The 12,427-nt window shown below is 35.8% G+C and overlaps 1 protein-coding gene across 1 annotated transcript in view; it reads right to left on the bottom strand.

The window, feature by feature from the left end:
• AP4E1 (adaptor related protein complex 4 subunit epsilon 1) overlaps positions 1 to 12,427 on the bottom strand; it is a 70,231-nt gene that overhangs the window by 37,115 nt on the left and 20,689 nt on the right. Inside the window, exons 8-10 of the mRNA XM_004010615.6 lie at positions 10,294 to 10,367; positions 3,118 to 3,240; positions 2,905 to 3,014 (exon numbers count right to left, since the gene is read on the bottom strand). Of these exons, the coding sequence (XP_004010664.2) occupies positions 2,905 to 3,014; positions 3,118 to 3,240; positions 10,294 to 10,367 (307 nt within the window). The remainder of the gene's footprint in view (positions 1 to 2,904; positions 3,015 to 3,117; positions 3,241 to 10,293; positions 10,368 to 12,427) is intronic.

Raw genomic sequence — 12,427 nt, forward strand, 5'->3', positions numbered from 1 at the left:
ATAAGTCAGCTCTTCGCATGAGGTGGCCAAAGCATTGGAGTTTCAGCTTCAACATCAGTCCTTCCAATGAACACCCAGGACTGATCTCCTTTAGGATGGACTGGCTGGATCTCCTTGCAATCCAAGGGACTTTCAAGAGTCTTCTCCAACACCACAATTCAAAAGCATCAATTCTTCGGTGCTCAGCTTTCTTTATAGTCCACCTCTCACATCCATACATGACTACTGGAAAAACCAGAGCCTTGACTAGACAGACCTTTGTTGGCAAAGTAATGTCTCTGCTTTTTAATATGCCGTCTAGGTTGGTCATAACTTTCCTTCCAAGGAGTAAGCGTCTAAGCCTACATTACATATGCCTGCATACTATGCATGTGTGTGTGTTTGTGTATACATACATACATATACAAAAATCCAGTATTCCAAAGTGCTTTTCCATACTTCCCAAACAGAAAAGTGCACTTGAGCGTATCTGTCAGCTAAAGGCAAATGGTCTCTCATGGATGGATAAGGTAGCACAAGCACTTCAAAGTGCAGCAAGGCTTACTTTCAGTATCTCAGATACCAAGGAAGAACTGTTTTACGGCTTTCTCAGTGCTGAGGAATACACCTCTTGCTGCCTCAACTAAGATGAAGGAAAACCAGTACCAGAGTAAACTCCCATTTACCTGGCTTTGAGGCCCTACATTAAGGTTCCACAAATATCATAGTTCCCAGAAATCAGTATGAAACAAAGGGCAACAATAAGAAAGCATCCTTTACTAGCATTTCAGGATCAACAATATTAGTTGTAAAAGAATTTCTATATACCCTACTTGTTAAATCTGTTCAGATTTCTTTAGGGTTCTTCCTAATTTTTCAATCCTTATACCCAGGATTTCAAGTACAAAGGATAACAGATCTTGAATTTTTTAAACTGTTCCAGTTAATCCTTAACACCATTTAAAATCTATAAATACACAGATTCCCCCATCACTAGCTTTCCACTTATAAACCTGCTTCAGACATCCTTCCTGTAGGCTCTGTAAGCCATGTATTTTAAGATAATCTACACCAAATTTAACTCCTACTCTAAGACCATGAAACTTAGCATTTTCAGGACAGAACAGGGCATGGTATTAGGAACTGCATGGCAGAAGGTCTTTTCTATTAACTCCTTCAAGCTTTCTTTTTTCTTGTTATGAAAGAAAGGTAATACAATCAGGTAAAAGAGAATCCCAGACCCAAGTAACAGGTCACTCCATACCCTAGGACCAAAGTTCTTGCCACATAATTACTGATGGAGGTTAGAAATGACAGTGGAATTGAGGAAGCAGTACTACAGTGCCTTCTTTGGGCACCACTGATGCTCAGTATCCTCCCCAAAGAATTCAAACTACTTTTCTCACTGCAGACCAGACCTGATAATTTTAGAAGTTGTCTGTTTCTCTTTAACTCTCATTTTTAGATTGAATCCCAATAATTAAGCACGGAACTAAGAAAACTGTACCCAAGTCAACCCTGTTCAACATACAACTTAACCACACAAAGAAAATGCATGCTCTCTATCCATTCAAAGCAGAAGAGTCATATAATTATTTCTTACTGTCCCTTGGCATCTTCGCATTTTTCTACAATGTCTACACATAGAAATCATCCATAAACTTTCTGGATTCATTCAAGGCAGGTAACAATTTTTTAGAAGATCAAAACTATGAATCCAAAATATATATGCATATATATTACATATATGTAGATGGCAATTTCTCAGAAACAGTATTTCAAAAATAGTACCTTTAGAATTCAACATTCATAATCTTATTTTTGTAAAATTACAGTTATTCAATGTAATAATGTTCTTTCAATAAACTTTTAATTTATTGATTTTAAGTAACTTAGATGTTTACCAGAATTTATCTTTTTATTTTCATTATTTTTAAAATCAGAAATAAAACAATCACTCTTCTTAATTAGGTCCCATAAACCATTTTAAATGAAGGCATAGAATCATGTCTCTACATGAGAATTACCAGATCTATCTAGAACACCCAAGCAGATACTGAAGCAATTTTATAAATGGAAAAAGTTGAAAAAAGTAGATTTATACACCTTTCCTTCCAAGAAGTTCAAAACAGTTTAGGGATATCTTTACTAATTCTTTTTATTTTTTTGGCCACACCATGCAGCATGTAGGATCTTAACTTCCTGAGCAGAGATTGAACGTGTGCCCCTGCAGCAGAAGCATGGAGTCCCAACCACTGAAACACCAGGGAAGTCCCTATCTTTATTAATTCTATCAACATTCTTACAGATTCAATAAGGAATAGAGTAGATGTTAAGGAAAATAATGAAAAAATTAATTATCATAAATTATGTCAAAATTATACTAATAGGAAGAACTGGAAACAGAATTCTGGTCTTCTATTGATATAATCCTTAGACCAACAAGATTCCTTAATAAGGAATCCTATACAGGTGTGTGCGTGCATGCGTGCTGTCACTTCAGTTGCATCCAACTCTTTGCAACCCTATGGACTGTAGCCCACCAGACTCTTCTGTCCATGGGATTCTCCAGGTAAGAATACTGGAGTGGGCTGCCATGCCCTCCTCTGGGGGATCTTCCTGACCCAGGATCAAACTCATATCTCTTCTGTCTCCTGCATTGGCAGCGGGGGTTCTTTACCATTAGCACCACCTAGTTACACCTTCCTAACTTCTCCAACTCACAATTTAAAACCATTCTTGTGGTTATTGATACAAGTACTTTTTAGAAAAGTCCCTTAAACTTCAGTAGAAAAAATAAAATGCATTCAAAAGTTAAAATACACACGTGTGCACATGCCCATAATTTTCATCTCTCTCCATAAGACCTACAAAATGTTTAAAAATTTTAACATTTCACCTACACTACTCAAAATACCAGTTTACCTCTCTTTTAATAATGGGATCAGGATGATCTAAGCATTCAATTATTGTCATCTGATGTTGAAGAGCCAGAGTGGGATCCTGTTGGATAACATAAGTAAGAGCCTTCAGTCCTAGAAACAAAGATTAAATAACATAAAGTGACTTAAAACAAATATTCAGCAAATTTCAAAAAGCTCTCTTGGTAATTTCGATCAAAACAACCAATCATCTTACCTAAATATTTGAGATTTATTTTAGGTGACAGAACAAACTTTCCAATGCATTTGGCAGCCTTCTCAAGCAATTCCGATTTAGGATAAATAGAATAGACTGTATGTACACATTCAAACAGAATAGCTAGAAAAATAAAATATTATAACTTCAAAGATCATATTAAGCCATAATAAAAAATATATCTGTGTAGAACTCCTAACAAAACAAACTAATCAGAAGGTCAGTTTTAGTCAAAAATCTTATGGAAATTTTTCAAAGATAAGAATTTTACTATTTTCAGGCTTTATACAGTTGTTAGGATTATGTTGCCACAGTACGATTTAGAGAGAACTATATATATTAAAAGATAAGAATGTTATTTGAAGATGGAGGAAGTATTTATATGAAAAGGGCAATTCAACAGTCCATAGAACTAAAACAGCTTCTTCTAAGAGACATATTACAAGTTGAATCAATTTGGAAATCATGTTTTTATGTTTCAATGGGAAACGTTTTAGTTACTTAAATTGTTCATAATTTCTTAAAAAAAAAAAGATAAGAATGATATATTCATCCACACAACAAGTATTTTCTGAAACCTCCTATGAGTCAGACATTGTTCTACTAGTATGGATACAGCAGAGACAAAAACCCTTACCCTCAAGGAACTCACATTCTAATGGGCACATAAATAATATATTCATTATTCCTATATAAATAGATACTTCCAACACCCCTTGAATGCTTCAAAATAAGTTATTCTCAGGCAGTTTCTAACACTTTTACATAGAAGCTGGTATGTAGTTTATTTCAATGTGGTTTAGTTCAGTATAATCGTTTTAGGGTCCTATAGCATTTATTTCAAAAATTTTGTACTCAAAACGCGAGTCACTTTTTAAAAATTAACTTAAAAATTAACCTCTAAGGTTACAGAAAATCTACTGAACATCTTGATAGTGCTCAAATTTGATTTTCTAGTCTCATCAAAGATCTGATAACTATAATAGATGATCAAAATGGACACTAAAATATTTTTCAAACTCTCTTACAGATCAAGAGTCAAAGAGCTGGAGCTTGGTCATGGTAAAGAAGAATCATTTAGGCACCATTAAACAAAATAAGCAGACTTAAAAAACAGTTCAACTACACAGTTGAGGGCTTCCCCGGTTGCTTAGATGGTAAAGAATCTACCTGCAATGCAGGAGACCCCAGTTCAATCCCTGGCTCAGGAAGATCCCCTTGAGAAGGGAATGGCAACCAACTCCAGTATTCTTGCCCTGGAGAATTCATCCCATGGACAGAGGAGCCTGGCGGGCTACAGTCCACTGGGTCACAAAGAGTCAGATACAACTGAGCAACTAACACACACGGTTGAAGCACATCATATCTTTGAATCACTTCTGCTCTTTCTCCAAAAGTTTAAAACACAACAATCAAACATTTATTCGTGTACAAGATATAAAATAGAGCCTGAATATTCAACTAGCTATGTTTTTACACTGCTAAGTTGCCTAACAACTGATACACATAAACATTTTGGGTAAAAAGTTTTACTAAAATAAATACTTTATAAATAAGGAAAGAGGAGAGATTAGAAATAAGCATTTTTAAGAAATAAACATCTCTTTAAGAAGTGAATCAACTTTTATTAAAGGAAAACCTATAAAGTCAACTGAACCTAAAAAGATCTTTACAGATATTATGCTGTAAAGTCTTTACTCTGTGCTATGAAAAACAGTTGACTTTGGACCTCCCCAGTGGCTCAGTGGTAAAGAATTTGCCTACCAAACCCCTGGCCCAGGAAGACTACATGCTGCAGAACAACTAAGCCCCTGCACCACAACTATTGAGCCTGTGCTCCAGAGCCCAGGAACTGCAACTACTGAGCCCACATGCCCCAACTACTGAAGCCCATGCACCCTAGAGCCTGCACTCCCCAACAAGGGAAGCCACCACAATCATAAGCCTTCCGACCGCAACTGAAGAGCAGCCCTTACTCCCAGCAACTGGATAAAAGCCCTCACAGCAATAAAGACCCAGCATAGCCAAAATAATAAATAAAATTCTTTTTTTTTAATAGATTTGTTTTCAAAGAAAAAATTTTTTTTTAAGTTGACTTTATGACTTCATGAAGTAAACAAGGAAAGCCTTGGTCAATTAATTAATCAACTAAGGCAGGAGTAGGCAAAATACCATTAAACCTAGCCTTCAGCCTATCTTTGTAAACTGTGAACTAAGGATGATTTTTATATTTTCTGAGATATAACTGATATATAAAATTTTTAGTTTTCAATGTACAATTACATTTTTAAAGGTTAAAAAAAAAGGAGAATATATGACAGAAACCTATACAACCTACACAAAACCTAAAAGAACTGCTAGTTTAGATATAGAATAAAATTAATAGTTCAAAAAATACACTTATTTGTCAACTTAGACATAAATGACCTCAAATAAATATAGGTTTTTTAATTATTTTAAAATAATTTAGAGGTTAAGACTGTTTATACTCCAACTCTACAAAAGTCTAAGTCCAAAGACAAAAAGCAGTCACTCCACTGTCTCCTCACTGCAGTGGTTAAAACAAAAGTGCCTCTGAGGACTTCTAAAGGAAAAAATGCAATGTGGAGTTTTGCTTACTCCTCCAGAGCAACCTAGGTCATAACCAATATACCATTAAGTAAAAATTACCAAATTAATAATGTTCTAACATTTGTGACACACTGTGACTTTATCATAGATATTTTGGGTAGATTATGTACAAAATTAGAGGAATTCTACTGATTATCCTTCAGACTAGACTTTACTTAATTTTAAATAGTTATCTACTGTCACCACTCTGGCAAGGAGATGGGGGTACCAGCCAATGAGGGTGGTAGTCCAGTTTCTCCATTCTGCCTCCTTTAATACTTGGAATGGCAGGGGATGCTGGATCCTTCTGGATGGGGGATGAGGGTACCCTGTCTGGGAGAGGAAGGGGCACCCGGTACTGCTCCCGATGTGACCTGTACTGAGGACAAGTTTCCTCTACCACCACCCCAGGAAAGATGGGAGGGGTACCTCATTGTTCTCTGTTCCTTGATGATGTAAAACCCAGGCTTCCCACATCATCTCCACTGGCAATGCCAGGGAGGGTCCCTCTTGACATACGGCAGGGATCAAACTGCAGCTGCCCTCTTGGTCTTCACCACCAGCTCCATGGGTTGGGGTACCTCATTACACCTGATGAGGATGGAAATCTTGATTCTTCATTCAGCCTTTGCTGCTCTGGGTAGTCCATAGTTTTTTCTATGTGGTGCTTGACTGCAATAGAAAAACTATTGTCTAAAAGTTTTCCACCTTGCTGCTGCTGCTGCTAAGTCGCTTCAGTCGTGTCTGACTCTGTGCGACCCCATAGATGGCAGCCCACCAGGCTCCTCCGTTCCTGGGATTCTCCAGGCAAGAACACTGGAGTGGGTTGCCATTTCCTTCTCCAATGCATAAAAGTGAAAGTGAAGTCGTGTCCGACTCTTAGCAACCCCGTGGACTGCAGCCCATCCTTTTGGCCTGAGTCCTCTGGCTAGAGTGTAGGCTTTTTTCAGGGCATTTTTGTCTACACCTGTTGGCATTTTCAGACTGCTGGCTCTCCAGAACCCAGTCTGGGGTATACAAGGCAAAAAGAAAACCCAGGGTACTAACCTTGGAGTCATTCCTTACATGCCAATGTCCCTCATCAGTCTACCTTCATTTATCCATGTTTCAGAGTCTCATGTGTTTATTTTACATATAATGTTCAGAGTTTTTAGGTGTACTTAGTGGGTAGAGTACACCTAAAGTACTTCTGTCTACTTTCAATGGTTCTATCCCTTATATTTCATTTTATATTATCTTTCAGTTTACTAAATAGTTTACTAAAAATGTCCTTCTCATCTTATCAGTTTCCTGCCCAAAACTATTCCATATCTCCATATTTATACAGTATAAAATCCAAACTCCTGTGGCTGCCATAGACGTCCACAATACACCCTCCCCACTGCTCCCACTATTAACTGTCCAATCAAGCTGGCAAGTCACTGTTTTCTGAAACTGGGCGGGGGGGGGGGGGTTTAAACACCCCTACTTCTGTACCTTCTTTCATGTTCCCTTTGCCTAAAACTGCTTTTAACCTCCTTTCGGGCTATCTCAATCCTATCTTTCAAGGTCCTATTACATCAATAAATCATTAGGTGCCCTGAAGCCCAGTGTGATCTTAACCACCTCTGGAATCCTGTAATATTTATTCCCTTTACCTCCCCCTTTACATTCTGCCTTATACTGCTATTATGCCTTCATAAACAAGTTATCTCCTCCATTATACTGTAAACTCCTTGAAGGCAAAGCTTATATTTTATACTTCTTCATATCCTCTATATCACTTTACAATGCCTGGCACATAGCAGATACACTCTAAATGGCTCTGATAGAACTTATTTCTTGATTTGACACTAAGGTAAGTTATAATAATGAAACTTTAATTAAAATATGGTTTGGAAAGTATTAAGACTGAAACCCAATGAGATAATTGATCAAAAGTAAAATAACTTTCTCTTCTATTAATTCAATTAAAATGTATTACTGATTAACCCAGTGCCAGATACTGGGATATGCTAGCCAATAAGACAGAGATAGTCCCGGACCTTATGAAGTTTATAATTTAATATTCATATGTTTAAGCAATAAAATATGTATATTAAGTTTATATTAATATAAAATATTTATGTTAAGAGACAGCAATGGCACCCCACTCCAGTACCATTGCCTGGAAAATCCCATGGGCGGAGGAGCCTGGTATGTTGCAGTCCATGGGGTCGCTGAGGGTCAGACACGACTGAGCGACTTCGCTTTCACTTTTCACTTCCATGCATTGGAGAAGGAAATGGCAACCCACTCCAGTGTTCTTGCCTGGAGAATCCCAGGGACGGGGGAGCCTGGTGGGCTGCCGTCTATGGGGTCGCACAGAGTCAGACACGATTGAAGTGACTTAGCAGCAGAGAATACTCTACCACTGATAAATGTAAGCTATAACCTGTATCGGTACAAATATGGGGGGAAATGCAGAACAAAGAGAAGTAAATAAAGGAAAAAAGAAAACAGAAACTAAGTTTCTCTGGCAAGGTTAAACACTGGACTGGCAGACTACAAAGAAACAAATTGTTAGCATTGGTCTCGTCCTTAGCATTGGTCTCGTCAATCTTAATAAAAGAAGGATGTCCTAATGGAGAACATTAAAACTATTTCCTCAGGTATACAATATTCTCTAAATCGAAAGGAACAGGTAACAGCAGTTATCTACAGGAGCGGGTGATAAGGGTTGAAGGGACACTTTACTGTTCACTGTATACCCTTTCGTACTTTTTGATTCTGAACCATGTGCATATATTACCTATCCAATAAAATAATTATATCTCAAACAACTTTTTAATTTACTTTAGCTGCCTGGAAAAATTCTGACACTACTTTGGATTATTCCAATGGCTCCTAGCCAAACCACCTGCCTCAATAAGGATCATCCTTACCTCTGATGCCTTATTCTTCTCATTACATAATAAGATCCTGTGTGTGTGCTGTAGCCCGCCAGGCTCCTCTGTCCATGCGATTCTACAGAATCCAGGAGTGGGTTGCTATGCCCTCCTCCAGGGGATCTTCCCAACCCTGAGATCGAACCTGCAGCCTCTTACATCTCCTACATTGACAGGCGGGTTCTTTACCACTAGCGCCACCTGGTAAGTCCATTAAGATCCTAGATGACATCAACTGTTCATTATACTATACACTTAGAAAGGCAGGGCCTGTGTCTACCTGATTTTTCCTTTAATCTCCCATATTTAGCAGGGAGGAATATGTAAGTAAATCAACTCTTTCCTCAATCTGTATCTAGTTTAAAAATTAAGGTTTTGTTTTGTAAGAATTCAATAAATACTGGTTGAATAAATGAACACCATGCTTGTTACCTTAACTACCATTTATACATGCAAAACATAAATTTATCCTTCAAAATTTACTATCACAATTCACTACCATGTACATTACTTTTTCTATACTAGTTTTACAGATGCAATCCTTCTTTCAATCCTTTCTTCAGTTTTATTACAGTTAAAACCAGTTCAACTTCTGCCCTCTAGTCTACTCTACATTTCTACAACCATTATTCTTTAAGATTTGCAGTTTATCATTGCCTGAAAGAACAAATACTCCTCTCTATCCCCTATTTCAGGGTATTTCACCAGATTAAGAAATGACTTCTCATTTGAGTTTTATTTCTCAATACTTCTTCTACTGCTCATCTCCATAGTAGGCAAAATTCAAACTGTTTTACTTCTATCTCTTAAATATCTCAAAATATCCCACTTTCTTCAATAAGCTTTCTCAAGCTGATCAATAAAGAACTAAGAGTTCTTTTTCTGGCTATTAAGACTAGTTACTTTTCTCAGTTCTCCCTCCTCCCACATCTTACTCTTGTTTCCTATCACTAAAAGACTTTTTAAAATTGTGTTTAACATAAATAGATGCTCTCTCTTCATTACAAAGTTCATTATTCCACGTCTATATACTCTTATCTATCTCAAATTCAACCTTTAGTTGTCTTAACTATCACTTTTTTAGAAAAGCCTTCCTTATCCTTCTGCTCAACTAAGAATAGCTGCTATATGCTCCACAGTACCCTGTAATTTGCCTCTGTAACATTCATAGTACCTGTCCCTTTCCATCTCTCTAGGCTATGGGCTCAATGATAAGACTGTTTTGTTCACAACTGTATTCTAAGCATCTTGCACAGGGACTAATAAATAATAAAACCTTAAATATTTGGTGACTAGATGACAGATTGCTTTATTTGAAAACTGTTTTCTTAAGTACAGAATAGATCTACTGGGTTATCTTCACTGTCAGATGTTTGATTGTTGAACCATCTATTGAACATTTTCAGTAAAGAGACAATTCTCTTTAAAAATGAAGTCTTAAAAGAGAGACAATTATAGTAGTCAATTTATGTCAACATTTAAAACAATGCCATAATTTCAAATTATTTTTATTAGTCAATACTTTCAATGAAAAATAATAACCCCAAACCACGTTAAAAATTAACATTTAAAATTTACTGGAATTCACAGTATTCTAACACAGATTTAGCTATAATACTTAAAACATTATTAGAGCAGCATTTACAAAAATATTACCTACCATATGTGACATTGTGATTTAACTCAGCTCTTCGTAAGGATTCATCAAGAACATCATACATTAATTCACTTGTCCTGTTTAAAAGATATTTTATTTGCAGTAGAATTATAGTATTACAACCCAATAAAACATAGTTTTTCAAACTTTTCTCTCTTTAAAACTGAGGATCTACAGAAAAGAAGTGAAAGAAATTCATTTTATGAAGTTATGGGAATTTCACTTCTTAAATATTCCACTTTCACTTTTTTAAGAGTTTAACCTTCTGCTTTATCAAAGCTGACTAGCCAATGAGGAAAGTCAATCAACTCTTTCCTCAATCTGTACCTACTTTAAATACGGTTTTCATTTGATTGAACACTCTTATCTTTTATCATTTTCTTTGTAATATAATATTTCTACCTGTTTAAAGTTACTATAGTAACACTTCACATATCTAGATTATTCCAGACAGTATATTATATGTATTTTAAATACTTATTTTTAAAAAAATATTCAAGTATCATTCTTTCTTTGAGCAGCAGTAGGTTCTTCAGAGAGAAAATTTTAACTTTCATTTAAAGAAATTATATTTTTGTGAAATTAACAAATTAATACCATTCTATGTCTTTATGGTCAGATTACAGTTAGAGTAACTGAACTGAGGTAGAAACTATACAAAAATGCAGTGTCTTATAGACCCCTAGCACTCTGCCACTACGCCTTTTCTCCACGTAAAAGTCCTCTCTAAAAGGCCAATGGTGAAAAATATGGCTTCTCAGCTGATATTTTTGTATGTTTTATAAAATCAAAAAGCACTAATAGAAAAAAAGCACCATCAACAAAGAAATACACAGTAGTTTCTTATAGAAAAACTATACTACAAAACAAAAAGATCAAAATAATCTTGGGCTATGCAAAGTATCTATCATGTATGTTACAAGTTTCTGGGAAAATGTCTTCTTTTTTAAAAAAATATACAGCTATAAAACTCAATTTGAAGTGCGTGTACTTTTACTGCACCTTAACTGAAGTATACATATCAACTGAGAATTCAGAACCATATTTTTAAATCCCTCATTTTATTATGTAAGCATTTCTTCCACAGACAACAATCATATAGTAGACATTACAAATATTCCCCCCCAAAAATCTGGTAATTCTACACTTAACATTACAGTATAATTTCCCAATTTTAAAAGCCAATGTAGGAGTTATTATTAACCACACAAAATGTGGAAACATTTGCAGACATGATTGAGCTGAATGTTAATAACCTAAGAAGCAGAATGCTATAAAAACTATTCAAATAGATATAAAAGACCATAAATGTAAGACTTTTCCAGTAAATTAATACTTACAATTAAATATATTAGAATCCTGTTATAAAATAACATTTTTACTTTGCCAAATTGAGCATATCATGTCTTAAGAAATACATGTTAACATAAAACCTCGTTAGAGTTGGGACAAAAAAGGAGAAAACATTTTAATGTCCATAACACTGTAAAGGAGATATATTCTTTACTCATTTAATTAAGCCTGATTTCTATTCAACTGAGCTCTCTGAAGTCTGTAAACATGCATTTTTGTATGTATTCTCCAAATTCATCCTTGAAGCAAAGGATGATAATGAGTTAACGAATTTAGTAAATTCACTAAGCCTACAAAGTAACTTTCTGACAACATATGATGGCATTAAATCTTTTTGGACCAATGAGATCTGAATGCATTACTATGAAATTAATGGTTTTAAAACAATTCTAGTGAGCTTCAACTAGAGCTCCACAATGGACAAACATTTCTAATGTGTGCGTCTGCTTCACCAACTCCAGGTTTTCACCCCAGGCTTCAATCAAGGTTGAGATTCACAAATATAGAAAAAAGGAAAATAGCAATACCAAGAGTGATACAGCCCAGCTGGTGTTCATTAGGAGCGCACCAAAGATGGATTCTGACTTGAAGCTGAGAGGGCTTTACCAGGAGCAATAGCCTGGAGGACAATCCGGTAGTATGGCAAGACTAAAGAATTAGCAAATACATTTACCTTACTGTATAAAACAAAACCATATCTCTACAGTCAGAATCTGATTAATAATATGTTCTCAAGACAGAAACACATCAGGGACTTCAGCCAATGGTCCTTGCTCTTGAGGGG

This window comes from Ovis aries, chromosome 7, assembly GCF_016772045.2.
Source record: "Ovis aries strain OAR_USU_Benz2616 breed Rambouillet chromosome 7, ARS-UI_Ramb_v3.0, whole genome shotgun sequence".
NCBI classification, from domain to species: domain Eukaryota; kingdom Metazoa; phylum Chordata; class Mammalia; order Artiodactyla; family Bovidae; genus Ovis; species Ovis aries.